This window comes from Phocoena sinus, chromosome 18, assembly GCF_008692025.1.
Source record: "Phocoena sinus isolate mPhoSin1 chromosome 18, mPhoSin1.pri, whole genome shotgun sequence".
Lineage (NCBI taxonomy): Eukaryota > Metazoa > Chordata > Mammalia > Artiodactyla > Phocoenidae > Phocoena > Phocoena sinus.
The window spans coordinates 39147120-39168024 of record NC_045780.1 but is presented as its reverse complement, the minus strand read 5'-3'; the positions used below and the strand labels follow the sequence as shown (position 1 = coordinate 39168024).

Genomic DNA, 20905 nt, shown 5'->3' with positions numbered 1-20905 from the left:
TCCATTCAGCTAGAGTGACCTTTCCTGACATGCTGAAAGGTGGTTCATCCTTCAAACCTCATCCTAATGCATGTCTTTTTGGACTTCTCAACTGACTGCAGTAACTCCTTCCACAGAATGTGCATACTACAGAGTCAAGACTTTCCTCAGGGCACTGTTGTATACTATATACCTTATATAATTACTTGTCTACTCAGCTCCTCTATTTCTTATACCTAGCAATGTTCTTGAGGGCAGAGAGTGCATGTTACACTAATTTCTTGATCCATTAGAGAGACTGGCGATTAAAATAAATGTTTACAGTTCATTGAAAAGTTAAAAGAACACAACACAAGGTATTGGGCACTTAAAAATGTACAATAAGAAAATAACTCTCATGTTAATTGTTCTTACAGAACACACACACACAAACAGAGAAAGAAAAAAAAAATACCACCACCAGCACCGAGGATAAATTATATGATATTTTCTTTAACAGTATTTCTGTACTATAGATTTCTACTCTCATTGATTAATTTGGGGGTACTCCTTTATTTCACTTGTTTAGTGGGGAATAGTGAAAACCCATCACCAATGATGAACAATATAAAGTAAAACATTAAAATTAAATCTCTATTTTTTGCACAGAATTAAATAAAATACATTAATATTGACCTAGTGTTATAATTAGTAACTAACATGACTGAGCTTCTTAAAATATAGGACTATGTACTACTTTGTATAATATATATATATATATATATATATATATATAATAGATTTCTAAGAAGAGTTTTGTGACATTCTGAAAATTCCTATGCAATATTATATTGTATTCTAAGAATCCAATGCATCCCTGATATATAGCTGCAGATGTGTGGCCCAGAAAGAAGCAAATTGTTTAAGTGAAAAAGAAATGTTTATTAAATATATTAAGCCTCACAATTAATGATGAGGTCTTTGATAACACAGGTAGAAATGGTATTACTTTCCAAATTATTTTCTGAGATTAAAAATAATTGAATGGATAGATGATTTCAAATGTTAAAAATTACCTAAAAATGACAGAAGAAAGAATTTCTCAGTTAAATTATATGAGTTGGCTAAGGTACAAACTAGGTGAACAGGAAGAACACAGGTTAAAAGACAATATCTTGGGTGTGAGGAGACAGATACAATGCCATGAATCAGGATTAGAGTTATGTAAAAATATATTAGCATATAAATGTGTAACATATAAGTGATTACAATCTAAAGTAAGTATACATTAAAACAATGTACTCCATCATAGGCCAATAAATTTTTACACATGAAACTAATATAACCTGAAGTTAATAAACCAAAATCAACCATTTGAAATATCTTATTTGCTCAAGTATTTAATCTCTTATTTTTAAGAGTTTTCAAAGATGTGATCATTGAGACTGTAGATCTCAAATCTTCTACAAAAATATTCTCTTAGCCATGCACTATACCACTGATAATTTTCAACTAGTTGGAAATATTTTTAATAAGCATTTACAATTTTTCAAAAGCTAAAACTTCTTCTGGAGTACAAAAACATAATTAATGTACCAATAAGTATGAAACAATCTGCTGTTGGAGAGAATTATACTTTCCACTCTCTTGGATCTTAAGAGCATATACTTAAATTAACGATATGGATCAATTTAGGTGGGCCCAAATGCTTTTACCATTTTTCCTCTAAACCTTTCAATACAAATGCAGCAAGCATCTATCTTTCTCTGAACTATGTTTCAAATCTAACCTATCCCCACAGGCATCAAAGCTGAACACGATGGTCATGCTGTTCCATGCAGCTCTGAAAGTACAAACAAAAGAACAAACACACCCCAGTGAGTTAAACCCTGGAGCCAAGGAAGCTCTCCAGGTTTCCAAATTATTTTGGAAATGCCTTTCTGATCCTCCCAGTAAATATAAAAAATGCCTCTCTGATCCTCCCAGTAAATATAAAAGCTGCTTTCTTCAGTAACTGAAAACAGTCATAACTGTCTTTCCTCAAGTCTTGTTGAACCTCTGGGGATAGAGGAAAGATAGAATATAGAAACATGCACCAAAAGGGTGCACAGATGGGTTTGATTTACACAGTATGGTCTGCTACAACCTGTAGATTAGATAATGGGTTTTCTAAGTTATATTTTATGCTTCCAGCAGAAGGCCTTTTAACTTCTTTAAATGGTATCTCTATAAATTTCTGTTTCCCTGAGGGATAACTGACCAAAAAATGCTCTTACTGAATTGCATCATAGTTTTTGTACAACTTTATCTATGAATACATATAATCATAAATGTTATCACATGTATATGCACATTGTAATAAAATTCATAAATCACACCTATTTTCATTTTATTGATATAGGCTAAGGGAAAATGCAACTATAGCCATAAGACAGCGATTTCCAAGCCCATGTTCTTCAGTTGAGCAAGTCAATTTCAAGAGTAAAATCTAATTGTAAAAATTTATAAGAAATTTTGGTATTAAAACTAACAAGGCAGTTTATGTCTTATGGTTTACTAATGAAGTTTAATTTTAAGCAGCAGTGGAAAAAAAAATGTGCCTTATATTTATCATACCAATTTATATGCAACTTTGTGAGATTTCTGATCTTACTGATAATAATTTACTGACTTTAGTCACTTTTTTGTGTCAACAAAGCTATACTAGTATTATTATAAAAGACAATATTTTCTGTCATAAATACTCAGCCTTCTTATTCCTATGAGAAGCAAATGTTTTTTTAAAAATAAAGTTTTGTGGACATTTTTTGATAATGTTACTTAAGAAATCATAAACCATTTTAGTAAAAGTGTTTTTCAATTGGCAAGGGAGGTATAATTCCTCATGTGATCATGTATGGTAATGTTAATTCTATTTTCCTAACATAAAATAATTCCCTGTTAATTTCAGTAAGATATTTATCTTTAAAGAAACATCTTTTCTTTCAGTGACATAATTTCAATAACATTTGAAAAGAGGGAAAAAGCAGTGAGTTGTCCTGGAAATCTTTGACTTTACCAGTGAACAAGTGTCTGGGAAATTGTCTTCACCTTTTCACTTTTACAGTATCTTTCACTGTATGGGAATAATTCCATCTAAAGTAAAAGAAAAAATGATATATCTTAATTGAAAACATTCACTTATATGTAAGGTTTTGGATTTGATTGTTCATTGTTATTTGTGCATCCTTTATGTATCAATCATTGTAGTGCTGACCATGAAACCTCCTGGGATGATGGGAATGTTCTACATCTACACTGTCGGCAACAGTAGCCACTAGCCATATGTGACTATTGAGTAGCTGAAATGTGGCATGTGACTGAGGAAATATTTTTCTTATCTTATTTACTTTTAATTAATTTAAATTAAATTGTCACATATGGCTAGGATCTACTTTATTGGACAGCATAGCAAGTCAGGGCAATAGAGATACAACCTTGCTGTAAACAAAGAAACTAGCCTCATAAAGCTTATTTCTCATTAGTTATAAATATGAATACAGTTAAAAAATAAATAATTGTACAATATAAGTAATATTAAGTGTTGCCAAAAAAATAATAAATGAAAGTATAGAGAGCATTGGAGGAGGAGTACTGAACAGAGATGTGAATGAAATGAAGGAAAATGCCACATGTCAATGGGATAAAGAATGTTCCAGGCACATTTAAGGAATTTAGCAAGAGCAAAAGGGGTTACTAAACTAATACTCTGAGGAAAAAGTAAGCTTCAAGAGACACGGGTGATGTTTTAATTTATCTACATAAATAGAATTAGTGAGTGTAAACTAATCCACTAAACAAATATTCCTAATAGAAAATGATTAAAGTAATACAACTTTAGATACTGTCACAAAGGCACATCAAACATTTATGACCCGTTTGACATTAACATTTATCAATTAAAAGCTTATTTGCAAATCTAATTTTGTAAGGCTTAAAATATCAAAAAAGTTTTGTGGAAGTCCTCTTGAAATTAATATGCATAGAATCTTGGAAATTCTACTCAAAATTCCTGATTGTACAGATAAAGAGCCTGAGACATCAGGGTATTACCTGATTCCCATCACCAGGCCCTTTGACATCCAGCCCTGTTGCTTCCTGCTTGATGGTACTATCCCTGGTATCTCTAATACATCAAATTTTAGATAGTAGTGACTTGTGAATACAATAGCAATGTTTATTAAGTTAGTGAGTTAATGGATGAATGGTAGTAAGGCTACTTTTTACTTTCCTCAAATTTAAAACTACCAGATTTCTTTATGGCAAGTTCACCTAGACATTGATACTTTAAATTTGGAAGAAATGTTTTATTTTGTTGTGTCTGTAGTGAATTCAATATCAAGGGAGATCTGAGCAATTAATGGATCCTTTTGAGAAAGATGCACTAGCAAATCAAATAATACAGTTTCCAAGAAAGAACTTTGGATTTCTATTTTGAGAACGCTGAATCCAACATACTGAGTGGTCAGAATCCAGTAAAAAGCTGTTAATGTAAAATTAGTAATTCAATTATAGATAAGTGCTCAAATGCATTAAATAATATAGATTCATCAAAAACATTTTCCTTAATATGAATAGTTTTTCTATTTATAACTCAAACTTTTCTGCAATTTTAAATGATATATTTTATACCATAGCAAAACACTTTTTTTCTACCTTCTAGTTAGAATAAACATTGATTTTTCAGTGTTCTATGTCCCTTAAATTCTTGATCCTTCCCAATAGTAATATTTAAAAATGACAGATGAAGGCTAATTTTTCATTTAACCTTCTTGTAGATAAGTAGAAGATGGGGAAAAAAGTCAAATTGGTAATTTCTACTTTCTCTCCTATTGAAGAATACTAAGGGATGATTGCAAAAGTTCTCAGGGCTTTGCTACTCATATGTGCTCTCTTAAGCCTGAATCTCCCAAAGCAATGAATTATGTTTTTGATGCTTTAATATCCACTAATACTTTGGTGAATACTCTAAAAATACTCTCTTTTAGGAAAATACTCTCTTTTAGGAAAATAATTCATTCTTTGAGCTTGTAATCTTTACTATGAGCTAAATCTCAATTCCATAAGTAAAACAAATATACACTTAACACATTATATCACTACTGTATTTCTTTGTCTAGAATGTAAACTCCTTAGAAAACGTACATGCTTTGAAAAATATAAATTCCTTGAAAATAGGGAGGAAGTCTTGCTCATTTTATTGTTCCAGATTCTAATATATAACAAGATTTCAATAAATACTTGATAATTATTTGAATGAATCTGAAGAATTTCTCTATACAGTCTACTACTTTGTTCTTGTCCTCTTCTGCTCACAATCTTGAACTCTTGGATTGCTTCCACTGGCCAAAACTATTTCCAATATTTTGAAAGAAAACAATACATCATCTTACATAATGTTAGGGACATATCTTACATAATGTTAGGGACAATTTAGTTTGAAAACGCTGGAACAATGGGAACACCTAGAAAGTTATTGCAGGCTCACTATAATCTAATGTCAGTCTGACACTTCAGCATATGTCTAACCACTTTTCTGCACAAATCTCTGCCTGATCAAACTAGCTGCACTCTTACCTAGACCTGCCTTATATTCTTCTGAATGCTATTACCTCTCCTCTACCAGCCCTGCCTCAGGCCTTCTCCCTCTTTTTCCTTTGCTGCTAATTCTCCTTCAAGAAACTATATGAAAGAAAGAAATCTGAATTGAATCAGAAACAAGGGTCTTACTGGAATTAAACCGCCTGCTCTCCATGTGACCCTAGCAAGTCACTTTACTACTATGATTTCTTACTGGTAAAAATTGGGGTAACTCAGTCTATAATTAAAAGGATTGCTGAAAGACTCAAAAGGGGTTCATGCAGGTGTTAGTACATATTAAGAATATATATTCTTCTACCAAGAATTCCATCATTCAACCTTGTTTTTGTCAATGAAAAGATGTGGAAAAAATACCTGACCATTCAAACCCATAATGTTTTTGAAAACAATTGAGGGAAAAAATATTTAAAGTGATATTAAAAGTTACTATTGATTTAAACTTTGGGACACTTTTGTTGAGCTTCAGTCTCTTTTGTGAAGGTTTCCTGACCATCCCAGTCATAAATAAAAGTTTACTTTCCTATAGTATATGTTGGCTACATATATATTTCCTAATATTATAAATATAAATCCATGGATTTACATGTGTTTTTATAATATATCTTTAGGATCCTGGATTCCAAATGACAACAACATACTCAGTCTGACTTAGTAAAAATGAATTCAAAACTAGAGGGGAAGGGTTAGAAATGTACCAGAAAGGTCCTGGGCTAGCTCATGAAATGGAAGGAAAGCTGATTAGGCATTGGTGGCTAAACTCAGAAAAGTAAAATTCATCAGAGTGAAGCAGATTCCTCAGGAGTTGTCATTTACAATAATATAGACAAACTATAAGAGAGATAGTCCTTTATTTTTGTGTACAAAGCTGCAACTTTTAAAATCACTCAATTTAAATTTCTTGTTCATTGAGTTATTGCCAGAAGCATGCATAACTTTCATGTGTTTTGTAAAGAATGTTTATGTAAGATTCTAACATCTTTCATCAGGTAGCTGGAAGGGAAGATTTCTTAACAGGAACCATCCTCACTGCCCAATTCTGTGGAGAGTTCCTTCCTCAAGCTGCTCCTTTCCCAATTTCTCTCTACTTTGGTAAAAAGTAGAGAGATATACTGAAAATATGTACATGAAAACCCAATTACAGCATAATTACTGAGCTCATATATGTCTGACTAAAGTCACATTTGTTTGTAATCAAACATACATCCAGTGACATGCCAGATTCAGACTACATCTAGGATAAATTCCTTCAGCCTAGTGAAATAAAGAAGTCTGATAAGGTAAGCCCACACCTAAGTGGTTGTTATCATAAGAACTTCCCTCTCCTTGAGGCTTTAGTTCTTGGTCAACTATATATAAGGAATCACGCTATCTGCTATAGGAGATTAAAAACACACCCAACACAAAAGAAACAGAAAAAAAATGAAAGCCTCTGGCACACTTCCCTTATACATTTGTCCTTTCCATTCACACATTTTTTATGTGTGTGTAGTAATTCAGCTATTTTTCCTCTATACAGTTTTCACTATATTTAATATAAGAAAAATCAATGCAGAAAAGTAAGTGGGGTATCTCAGATCTGGTTTGATGTTGAATAGAGTTAAGAAATGAATATGAATCCCTGTATATTACCTATCTGTTAAACTCTGAAATATGAGCTTTTCCAAAAGATATAAATCATAAAAATAACCTTTCATGCAAAGCCTATATTACTATATATTACCTTGAATGTATATTCTCAGTTCACTTCCTTATAAGTGAGAAAAATACTTTAATTACAAGTAATGGTTAAAGAGAAAGCCTACAGTTATGGGTTTATGGAAGATTCAAAGAAAGGTTGTTGTGATTTTTCAGTTTCATAATCTCTTTTAATCCCCATGGCAATAGCCCTTTACTACATCCATATTTCTATGGAAGTGAAACCAGTTTTAAATATTTCTGCTAAATCAGATTTTATTGTACAAACATTTAATTTTAGTATCACTAGTAAGTTAGACATGCACACATAGAAACAATGTAACTTCCCAATTTTGTACATTTAGATTACTTCAGTTATTTTCTGCCATATAACATGGGATGCATTTTTTAAAAGCTGATTTGACAGAATACTTTTTTAAAATTAATATTTATTTATTCATTTGGCTGTGCTGGGTCTTAGTTGAGGCACGTGGTACCTTCTTTGTGGCATGCAAGCCCAGGTTTGATCCCTGGTCAGGGAACCTGCGTGTTGCAACTAAGAGCCCACATGCCACGAGTAAAGATTCTGCATGCCACAACTAAAGATCCTGTATGACAGAATACTTTTAAGCAAAAAATAGTTGTTAAAGTTAAGTTGAAAAGAAAGCTTTGTTTTGGAAATTTTAGCAATACTATTTATCAAACACTTTATGATAGTTTCTATGTTCCAGGCAATATTCTAAACTCTTTCAAATATTAATTCGCTGATTATTGCACTCATATAAGCACTATAGAGATGTTAACACATTTACTATTTCTTTGTTTCACAAATGTTGAGACACTCACAAAATCATTGGCTTCAAATTAAAACATAGGGGACAAAGACAAAAATTCAATAGTGACCACTGAAGACTAAAATAAGCTTTGTAATTCCACCTTCATCTCCATTATCTTTACGAACTCCACCCTTGAAAGATATGATGACTCTTCAATGAACTATTCCTCTGTTATTAACCATGTCTGCTCATCTCTTCATGTTACCTGTTTAATAGTCATTCAATAATAAAATCATTTAAATATTTGCTCAAAAATTAAAAGTGAGGAATTAAACTTGCTACCAAGAATGCAGGAATGGTATCTTAGGAAAAAAACATAAAATTTGGACCATTTGCTGTTTTGCAATATATATTATTACACTTGTCAAATAAAATAGTATTAATATTTATCATTTTATTCGATTATTACCCTTTAAAACTTGAAGTTTTTGTTTTCTAGTGATCTCTATAAATAATTGCAAGGAAATAGTAAGTATTTTGTTTCCATTCATTTAATTTATTGTGGGAAAATTAGTAAGTTTTCTGGTTCTGAAGCTTTCTGACAAGAGTGACACAGTTGAAACCACTCAGCAATTAAACTGTATGCTGAAATGTAGAAAAAACAAAATGTTTCAAAAGCATAATGAAGAAACACCATTAATATAAAGAAGGAAATGTCTACCAAGAGAGCCAGTTGTGATTACAACAATGGGTGTGATATATGCCTCAATTAAATTGCCAGTTTAATTGAGAGTGGACACCTGGATCATTTGTGTCAACTGAGAAATATCCATAACAGGAAGTCATCAGAGCTGAGCCCAAACCACTGACAAAAATGAAAATTCAGTAAATACAGTTTCACTGGGAAAATTAATATTGTTAGTTTACACACATTTCAAGATTTTTAAAAGTAATTATTTCACCTAGTATTTAGTAGGTAATCTATTATTTAATAGGTAATGAAGTTGCAAACACCAGTTTTTGGTGCAATAATCATCTGTCACTCTCATGAAAAGTCACTAGATTTTATCAAATATTTTTGAGGAATAAGAATCAATGCCAATTAGGAAAGCTTTTGGGGGAAATGATTCATGTTCATGGGGATATAGGTAGATGTTAGTACATTTTCACAGTATTAATAATTGTAATGATATTGAAAGATGTATTCATTTTTAAGCAGTATAAAAAATGATCACTAAAAAGCAAAATACAAGAGATTCCATATGGTATAATTCCGTGCATATAAAATGTCTAGAGAAAAAAGTAAATTTAGTGGTTGCCTGGGGGCAAATTTGGGGAGCTAGAGGTCAATGGTAGATAGGAACAAGGGATCTTCACTGGGGTGATGCAAATGTTCCCAAACTACAGTGATAGTTGAACAACTTGTTAAATTTACTAAAAATTGTGGAATTGCACACTTAAAATGAATTAGTTAAATGATATCTAAAATATGACTCAACAAAGCTGTAAAAAAATAGTCACTAACTTTTAAAGGTGAAGTTTAAGTTTACAACTGAAACTAGTGGTTTGCTGTGAAGTTGAAACGAATGTTTTGGGTACATTACTTATCGTCTATGAAACAGTTTCTTCATCAATGAAATGAGGATAAGAACAACTACTTCATAGGGTGATTTTGAGGGTTAAAAAAATCCACGAATAAAAGCATGTGTGAAATATTTAACGCATAATAATTACTAGGTATAGTAGCTCTGGGTACTGATATGGATTCACCAAAAACAAAGAGGTATCTTAACCCGAGGGGAACAAAAAACCTGTCCTTAATTGACTGGTAGAGAATGGTAGTCAGAAAATGAAACGGTTTGTATTAATTAGAATTCTCATACAGGACACCTTACCACTCAGTGGTAACTACTCTCATCTCAAATTCTGGCAAAAGATTCACAAGAAAGAAGGAAAGGAAGGAGGGAGTAAGGGAAGAAGGAAGGGAGGGAGGAAGGAAACCTTACTAATTCACCAAGTTTGAAATGTCTTTGATCTTGAGTTAGAGAAAAATACAAATAATGAAAATGTGGTGTGCAAAATATCTCTGCATATGTGACAAATACTATTAAAATATTATAAATAAACATTTAAAGTTTTGTGCATATTTTCAAAGAATTCTGGGCAAGTACATTTTGATGTATGCTTACATAAGGTTTCATTTCATTGTCTTTAAAATACTTTTGTCTCTTTTTCAAATCAATCTTGATTCCTGGAATGAGTGGTAGAAGATTAAAAAGAATCCTAACTGAGCCATGTAGGAGCTGTGTGACCTTGAAAAACGTTCAAACACTGAGCTTTAATTTTCTTAGAAATGGGGATAGAAATCAAATTTAAACATTTTTGTGGCACTCAAACACACAATCGTATGTGAAATTAATTTATCAATTTATATGGCTATTGACAAAAAGAAAATCATGTTTCTATTATTCTCTTTGTAAGGAGAAAGGAGACGTCAGGCAAAGTCTAGGTTGGAAACATGAGGGTGAACAGGAAATTACACCTGTATTATGTCACTCCACAGGGATTATCTGTGCACCTGACAGCACCAAAAGGACAGTAGACAAACTATAAAAAAGAAATCAAACTTAACAAATAGTGAGAACTGCATACATCAAGTTTAAATTTAAAGCTGTCCTATTTCACTTGGCTGGCTCTGACTGTTTATGTTCATGTCTGCTAACAGCATCAATTATATATATTCTGCAGAGAGCATTTCATTAAAGTGATCAATGTTTTCATTCCTATGGCAAAATGTGTGTTTTAATGTGTTATTTTTCTACTGTACAAGATGAGGAAGCAGAAATATTTCTGGATTTTAACCATTATCATAAGAGGAAGTGGTTCCAAAGAGAGTTCATTTTCTAAAACAATAGCTAGTGCTGAGAAAAGAATATTAAATTCCTTTCACTTGAAATAATTCAAACTTTTTTCAAAGAATATTTAGTAGGAGTTGCACAAAGAGTCAAATAATTAATATAAATTTGGTTATTACCCAGGGCCACAGGCCCCTGGAAGATTTCATAGATGGGCTCACAGAGTCTATGGAAACTTTGAACAATTTGCAGTTCTGAAAAAATATATGTGGGTATATGAATTTTTCTGGAGAGTGCACCTATACCTTTTAAATGATGCTCAAAGTAGTCCAGAATACAAATGTTTAAGCACTGTTGGTTTTGAAATGAAATATTTAAAGTAACAAATATATTTCTGTTATATTAATAACCATTTATATGCTTAAGGCTATCTCACATTTCCAAAATGATTAAAATAAGTAATTGCCAAAAGGCACAATATTACACGCATGCATTTAATACATATATTTAAGAGTAACCTCTTAAATGTAGCAATTAATAGTTATGATTTATAAATGGGTTAATTCTAACACTGTTAATCTTCTATATAGGACAAGAGGTAATTATATAAAGAAAGTCACAAATGATTATCAAAACAAAATTTTGCCAGCATTTATTGTTTTCAGTATTTTAAAAATATTATTTTAAATATTTAATTTATTATTAAATATATATTTATACTTAAAGTAGAAAATAGATGACTTTTCTGGGCTACAAGGACATTACACATATATCAAGTATTATTTTGTATAACAAAGCAACAAAAAAGTTAGTTGTTATTTTCCTTATTGTATAGGGAACACACTTTGTTCTATTCTGCAAGTATGTATGTTTAGGAGAAGAATAAACAAAATAAAATAATTTAATTAACTGTAACATGCATCTTACCATATAACAAGATAAAGTGAAATTTTATTTGAGAAAGTATAAGTTATAATTACTTATATACATTAAAAGAACAACTCCATCATCAGAGTCTTTGGTCATTCATTTGTCCATATTTATGCACCTACTATGAACAGGAATTCTGCCAGATTTCTTTTGAATTTTCAGTATGTTATTAAATCTCATTTGGTATACAAAACTCTCAATTTTACTCCCTCCATTCCAAAGAAACCCAGTTACCTTACAGATCTTCTATGCAAAAGGTTGTAAGTGCAGCATTAGAAACACATCAAATTATGTGTAAAGATACCACTTGGCAAAAACAAGCACCATAACATAGGTGATCGATAAATATTTATTAAATAAAAGATGTGTGGAATTGTTTTTTTCCCTGATGTAGTTTTTTTTAAAGTAGTCAAAAGTTAAAATAATGATTCATTTACACTAACTGGAAAATTCTGAATTTTTTATGTATTCATGAGAAAATGGTTACTTGTACATTTTCAAGAAGTAAGTGTTGTGCTTTGCTAAAGGAAATATATTTGAATATCAAAAGCATATATAGCAAAAATAATGACAGTCTATGATACTTAGGTTGATAAAAATATTAATTAATGATAATAATTCCAAAGATTCCACCTATTCAAAACTTTAAAACAGAAAATTGATACATTATTCAAATAATAACAAAAGTAAATGTTGGCTTTAGAATATATATTAAATTCTGATTATATAATAGATAACTAATTGATTATATTTAATAAATAAAAAAATTAAATTTTTAGAGTGCAGAATTAATGTTTCAATAATTCTCTCTATAAATATATGTATATAAATATATTCTTCTATATACACATGCATACAGATTATAAGATATTTATATCTGTACATGTAAATATATGAACATATACCAATATACAGATACATCTCTGAGATTAGGCACTTTATTTCTAGTTACCAAAAATAAAATTAAAAGCATACACTAAATTAGCTGGTGTTGTCTATCAGAATATCTTGTTAGGTATAATATTCATTCCTTTTCTCCTCCCAGTTCTTATCAGTTAAAAATCACTTGCTTCTTCTAAAATGTGACTAATAATACTTATTTAATCCTCCATGTTAATGTCAGAATGCATTTTTGAAGTGAAAGTAAGTGGTGAAAATTATTTGGATTTATTGTGTTAATGTGTTTTAATGTTTTAACAAAATATGCATTATTTATGAATAAAAATATGGGCAAAATCCTTGTAGGGAATTACAGCTCATGACAAAATATGAAAGAGGAAAGGAATGGATAGAAATGCTGGATAGCATTAAAACAGTAAACAGTTTCAAAGAACTAATCAAAGGGGAAAATATATATTTGGAATCACTTTTTTCTTCTCCTACGGGAAAAACACCTTGTTATCCCTGGCTGTTTATTATTTAACTAAGATACCAACAAGCCACTTGCCCAGCTTCTGATGATTCTAAGATTTGATTACTTCAGTATTCAAAATACTTTTCATTACATGGATGGAAAGTAAATTTAAAAAAGTGTTCTGTTTTGTGTGTAGCATGAAAATGTCAATGCAAGCTAAAAATATTTTCATTTAATTACATTTGCTGAACGGACCTGAGTGAATTTACGTTTTTAAGGGAAAAACATCTGCAAAAACAAAACAAAACAAAATCCGGCAAAAAGGGCAGAATGGGCTAAATCTCTCTTGGTTAAACTCAAGATAACTTTAAGACCAGCAGCAATTTTGTAACATGCCTTCCACATTTATAATTAGTAAGTTTTCATCTTGGCTAATTCAAATGAATATCATTACAAAATGGTTTTCATATGAAAACTATCTGGACCTTTTAATGACAACAATTTTTTGCTTGTTTTTAATAAATACATAAATAAAATAATCAATCTGCAACTGAGAAGATTATGTGTGATAAAATTTAATTCAACTCCCCATGTTTTATAGCTGTAAATCTAAACATAAAACACAGCAAATGCATATTTATCCCTCCCTAGCAATGCACAGTACATGTGTTTCTCTGTGCAAATAGCCAAGTGGTTGTATTCCAACAGGTTTCAAGAGTGACATTAAAAACTGTGATGGGGCTTCCCTGGTGGCGCAGTGGTTGAGAGTCCGCCTGCCGATGCAGGGGACGCGGGTTCGTGCCCCGGTCTCGGAAGATCCCACATGACACGGAGCAGCTGGGCCCGTGAGCCATGGCCGCTGAGCCTGCGCGTCCGGAGCCTGTGCCCCGCAACAGGAGAGGCCACAACAGTGAGAGGCCCGCGTACCGTAAAACAAACAAACAAACAACAACAAAAAAAAAACTGTGATGATACAGGGATTGCCCCAGAATCTGATTTTTCTTAGAAAAATAAGTGAGTCTATCCCTCAGTGGACTAACCTGAACCAAATGTGGATATTTATATTTACTATATTTGAGAGTCTAGCCTTACATTTTAATGGGATGTCAAAAGTAACATATGCCAAATTTTTTCTTAAATATCTATGTAACTTCAGTAAATAGAGCATAAAAAAGTTTGATGAACAGACCTACATATATTTTCTCCACATTATCTCCATGTAACTTCTTCTCTGTAGTCTAGAACACTCAGTTAAAGTGCAAATTGCTTGACATTCCAGTTTGGAAAGTGGACATAATGAGTAACTAGGGCTTTGAGGGGGAAGCCCATTTGGTGTCATTTAGCCAGGTTGCACAGGTGTGAGCAATTCATCCCTTAGGAGAGCAGCCTCCCGATTAAACAAGGGCTAGCTCTTCACCACACTGCATGTTTTGACTCATCATTTTATCAATAAGATTAAATTCAGGGACTCCTTATTAGAAAATCAGAGAACAATTTCAAAAAATGTTCACAAATAAATTCAACACAAAATCTCAAAGTTGTAGAAAACAATTTCTGAAACTTTATTGTGAATTTTAAGGTACATTTAGTAAAGGATGTTTTCCTTAATATAATTAATTAAAATAAATTGGAAAGAAATGCACATACTACTTTTTTAAAGCAAGGATAAGTACAGACTTTTGAGGCCACAATATATACAATTATATGAGTGCAATAAGCTTCCAAATACATTAGGTATATATCTGTTTAAATAAATAGTAGAATACTTGTTTGACATATGTGAGTCATACTGATTACACCAAAAATGTTTTACAAAATATAGTGAAAAATGGAACGTTATACATTTTGATATACAACTTTTTAAATACTTTATATATGCATTACTTAATTCAAATTATAGTGTACAGAAGTCCATTTTAATGAGGACAAGTTTTGTGTTTTTAACACTGTTCAACAAATATAGATATTAAGATGCATCCCTACACATGTTACTAAATTCCCATTCAACTTAAATCACTAGCACAGGGAAGAAAAAATTCTACCAGTTATTAACAGTAATCATTTTATTGATAAATTATGAATATAACACACTGCAACATTATTTTGGCTAGTTAAAATCTAAACTATATCAGCTAATTCTTGAGCCAAATTTTTTGTGTGTATATAAAAATTTAATTTGAAATCAAAATAGAAAGATATTGCTACATTGAACTTCTTATCTACTCTTCACTATACTTATTTTAAATAATACCTTTAATTATCAGTTTTCCACTGGGAAAATTTTCCCTATAACTCTTTAATAATAATGCTTGTGTAGTGCCCTATTATGAATCTCAAGAGTTCATTTCACCAAGTAGCAATAGAATATACTGTACTGTGAATACTACCTACAGAATAATGATATTATAGAAACAGGTGATGTCAAGTGTTTACATTTAAAATTATTGATACATTGTAACACAATAAGAGAGATTATTTTAAGCCACATTTCATCATATTTAGCATACAGTTAACATGACAATTTGTTTGGATTATGTAAAAATGTGGCTATTTTGCAGAAGTAAAACTGAATATAAATTACCAGGGTTGTTGTTGTTTAATTGAAAACAAATGTTTTATTTGTTGTAGGGTTCTTTTAATAATAAAGGAAAGTACAGAAAAAGATTAAACATATCCACCTATCTTAGAGTAATGAAGTGGGGAGAGGGATCATGCAATGATCATTCTCTAAAAATTATTTGGACAATAATAATTGAGAAGATGCATTTTGCATTTAAATAATGAAAAATGTGCTTATTTGAGTATGTCTACAAAAGCTTCCTGGTAATATTAGAACACAAGCATAGAATGATTAGGAGCACATTATCACTTTCTTTTTACATTTGGACTAGAAAAGCAACATAAAGAAACCTGTTGGCTGTGAACTGATATTGCATTTTTATGTTTTCAGAATATTAGGAGATAAACATATCTAAAAGCATATCTAAAAACAAGCAAGACAAGTTAAATTCTCCTAAGCCTCCCCAGTACCAATTGCCCACCATTTTAACAGAGCAGCACCACATGTCAAGCACCCAGTCAATCTCTATAACTCACCAAGTTGCCTTTTATTGGTCAGAATGAAAAGCATAGACATTTTCTATCAGAAGTCAGTCGATATGGAGGACACACACACATGCAGACTTAACCTACTTTTAGTGTAGGCCATAAACCTGTGAAGCATGAGCTTTACCTTACTAACTATGGCACCTTATTTTTCTGTCAGAGAGAAATGCCATCAGAGCTATTAATTCATTTATGTTAGGAAGAAATGTGCTCACTTATGAGTAGGGGTATTACTTCTGTTCATATTTGCATTAGGGTGTGTGTGTGTTGTTAAGTTTTCAGGGTAGTAAAAGATTAAATATACTTCAAGTAACATGTGATTGCCAAAGAATAATCTTATTTCTTCCCCTGTAAAATGAACAGGGGTTAATTAAGCAAATTACTATGTCTTCTCAGCACTCTGTGCTTTAAAACCTTGACAGGAGCAAAGCATGATTTGTTTAATTATAAAGTATGTGGACATTCACACTCAGTGAAGACAGTTCCAGCCTCTTGACCGCTCTCTCAGAAACTTGGATACTAAATAATAGAGCTTCAAATATTCTTTCTTAACTTTTTGAAGTTAAGTGAATATAAACAAGGTTTCATAAAATACAAATATCCCTAAACTGGGTAACAAATTTATTGAAAGCTTAAATACAATCATCTCATTTTATCTACATCTAGAACTCCATCATTATGGTTAATAGACTTTATAATTCTATTTTACTACCATTCTGTATATCAAAACTCATCTACAATCACTTCAAATACAGTATGATTAACAAGTCTGTGATTTCCTTTTCAAATGATCATCTTAAATTTAGCATATTCCTGATCTTTTTAGTTTTAATATTACTATTTTAAGAGACAATATTTTTTTTAAAAAGCTTTAAAAAGTTCTGTGAATTACTAGAATCCATTGCCTAAGTGAGTGAACGTGTAAAAGTGATACCGAGTAAGTCATTTCCGTATTGCTCTAGTTCATTTTTGCCAATCCATGCATGGCATTCAATTACATTTTGTGATTAAAACAATAGGATGCACGCAATTAAGGATAAGAAACCCTTTTTTACTGAAGAGACATCTTAAAAAATCACACTGTCAAAAATCTGAAATTAGTACCCACATCAGAAGTCTATGTAAAAGTATACTCAACAGCTTGCCAAATTAAAGTCCCCAAACTAATTTTATTAAAGTACAACTACAGAAAAAATCAATTTGCAATAAGAACAGTTAAAAAGTTCTCAGATAACTTGAATCAATAAATATGTACAGTCTTAGTAGTAAAAAATATTGCCATAAATCTACTTCTATGATAGATAAGCTTCATAGCAAGAAAAAAACAACAGCTGGAGGTAGGGGAGACGTCAACACTTTATAGTTAAATGTTTTTATTAAAATTTTTGGTAAGGTATGAAAATATCTTTTCACTTCAGAGATATTTCATACAGCAATAGGTATATAATAGTATATGAGACCTGCGTGTATTCATTGCATCTCATTTTCTTACTGTGGTCACAGACTAACTATACCCTTTCTGTGATTATTTTTAACAGATAAAAGTGGTTGTAATTAAATGGACAAAATCATACACTGAATACAATACTGAATCACTCAGTTGAATCAATTCTTGATATTTGTGAAAAATGAGTTATGTATTTGATGAGAAAAATTATACCAGCTTGAGTAACATAATTATTCTCCACTTCCCTTTTCATCCACTTTCTTGAAATTCTGAATGTGTAAAGGCTAGAAATTGGTGTCCATTTGCCTTTTCTACCACGTCACTGCAGAAAAAAACATTACAGAATTTTCACTCCACTAGTGTAATGTTGTCTAGTTCTAATTAATCCTCTTATGTCATTCCTCAGCTGTCTGGAATTGATGTATTCATAATTGTGGGAGTAGAAAACAAAGCACATGCTGGAAAGCTTCTGCTCTACTCAAGGCAGAAACTTCCAATGCTAAGACTATTAAATTTGGCTCTTGTAATGTTTGTTTGGATAGAGTCTGCCTGTCACCGTCATAACCAATAGGCATAATGTCTCTACAAATTATCAGCAACACCCAGAACGTCAATGCAAAATTAATCTAGTTTCTCACAAAGCCTTGTGTGTCTACTCCCTAGATAAAGGAGAACTCCAGCTATATTTTAAGTCATCTGGAAAGCTAAATCAACACATCATGTTAGGGCACTAACAACAGCATGCCAGGGTTTTAGTTTCCAAACCCCAACTGGGAACTCCATCACAGGACTATAACCTATCGTGAAATCAAAACAGTTTGGCACTCTTCTACCTGAATCTGATAAAAAGTGATTACTACAAGTATTTTTGCTTTTATGTTTGGTCTCATGAAATGTGAGTTACATCAAAAAGTGTCGTTTAAAAAAATTACTTCTCTATAAATGACTCTTTAAACAAATATACAGACAAAATGATACCTGTCATCCCTATTGCTTTCTAGCCTTGCATATGTTTTTGAGTTCAAAGTAAACTTGCCTGTATGTCTTTGAGTACATATCGAAGAATTATGCTTTTCCAATCTCTTGCCCTAATAATTTAAACCAAGGAAATGATGCCACTCTAGTTCATTGACAAATTCACAGGTGAATTTAGCTTTCTTGTATCAATGGTGGATCTAAAATCTTACCAAATTCTTGTCTAATTAACAACATAAAATCTACATTTGGTCAACATGTTCAATACTGGTCTTTAATTAGAATAATTGAAATTTTTCTGCCTACTGAAGCTTATTAGTAAGGGTCATCAAGAAAAAGCTGCTGTCCAAAATAAAGTAAGCACAATCAAAATGTAAGCAATGTGAGCTTCAAAAATATGGACTTTTGGAATTTTAAGTCAATCTGTCTCATATCAAGAGACATTTTTCAAAAGAGCAGATCCTTGTTATTCTCTAGGAATGTGGCAGAATTTATATTCTAAATAAGAATAGCATCCATGAGTAATGCAACGATCCACATGCACTACACACAGTGGACACAAAGTTAGCATGTTGTTCCAAGAATCAGTTTCCTTTGCCAAATGGAATAGGGAAAACTGTGCAACCAGAACTCTCAGCTATTTCGTTTTCACCTTCAAATGCACCTCAAATTAAAACTGCAATTTTCTCACTTAGGAATTTTACCAAAATGCATCCATTATAATAATCCATGATAAACAAATTTTATCTGACTATATGGCTGAAATGGTTCTCTCCAATTCTCAGATTTAAGGGGGATCCTGAATGCCCAACATGTGGTTGACAAGTGTTCCCCATCTCTTGTTAGAGTTTTAGGCAAGGACACATTAAGAAGCCAGTAATGAAATATGGTAGATTTATAAAACTGTATGGAATTACTGGATACTTTTTGTAGTTGTAGGTGATAAAACTGGAAAAATTTTAGGGCTAAAATTTTATAAACAATAATAAAAGCTTATTATACACATTTCTAAATACACATGAAGATATGTCTCCTAGTGGATTACGGATAGGTTGGGAAAAGGCACATGCTGAGCTTAGTGGACAAGTTTGTGCAGATACACTGGAGAGCAGGGGCTGGAATAAAAAAAAAAAATAAAACAGGAAAGCATCATTCTAGTCTAGTGGAGAAGAGAGATCTTTTTATCATCATTATTGCTTGACCGCCCCCTCTTCTAGATGCCTCCTTATAAAGAGTAGTTTAAAAAAAATCACAAAATTCTTCTATTTTGAAATTAGCAGAATGTTTGAAATTCACTGCCAAAATATACTGTTTATCAAAAGTATCCAGAATGCTACTGCCTAAAACACACTAATGCTATTACTACTCTTACTATGTAATGTCCATGAATGTTCACTGTACGCTGGAAAGAGCCACACATGCCTCGGGTATGGCTGTATCATCAAGCCATATGCTTATTGTCGAAATATGTACCCTAAAGGAATTTAAAACAGAAATGTTAAATTAGACTTCAGCTTTTCTTTTTTATCTTTATACAAATAGTTTATTTTGGGCACAAGTGACTCTTGGTGACATGCCACAATTTTATTTTTTAAACTAGAAGTTCAATCATAGAGGCAGTATTGCTTAGCAACTACAAGCAAAGCCTCCGGTGTAAAACTGCTAGGGTTCAAGTCCTAGACTACTCTCCATTTACAAGAACTGTGACCTTAAGCAAATCATGTAACTTCTCCTCAGCTGGAAAAGAGGGATGTTAACAATACTACCTGACCCACAATGTTATTGTTCCTATGTAAGAAGTTAATACATGTAAAGGGCAGAGAAGAATGCCAGGAGCACAGTGAGTACTCAAGTAAATGCTGGCTGATTGTCATTATTTGGTGTTGGAAATCTACTTTCAAAGCATTGCAAATGAAGTTACTAGAAATAAAGAGATAACAGTGCCAAGGGGAATATTGAGATCTTCTCTTTACAGATTCCCAAATATCTTCCATTTCTCCCATGAAATTGTTTGCTATTTAGCTGAAATTAGTGTGGGTTTTTTTTTGGCCAGTGACTTTTATAAATGTTTAAAAGCATGTTTTACATTTTTTAGTGATAATGACTAATCCTGTTACTCAATAGTTAGTTTCAATCACAATTCATTAAGATTAATTAATTTATTCTTTTTAATGTTAGCTTTTCCCCTATA

At 31.7% G+C, this 20905-nt stretch overlaps 1 protein-coding gene across 5 annotated transcripts in view; it reads right to left on the bottom strand.

Annotated features, from left to right (window-relative positions):
* PCDH9 (protocadherin 9) overlaps positions 1-20905 on the bottom strand; it is a 986095-nt gene that overhangs the window by 942226 nt on the left and 22964 nt on the right. Inside the window, exon 3 of one of the 5 annotated variants that reach the window (XM_032611598.1) lies at positions 14732-18061. The exons of the other annotated variants lie outside the window; for them this stretch is intronic. Coding sequence (XP_032467489.1) covers positions 18059-18061 — 3 coding nt within the window. The 3' untranslated portion in view covers positions 14732-18058. Of the gene's footprint in view, positions 1-14731; positions 18062-20905 lie in introns of those variants that run through there. 5 annotated transcript variants of the gene reach the window in all.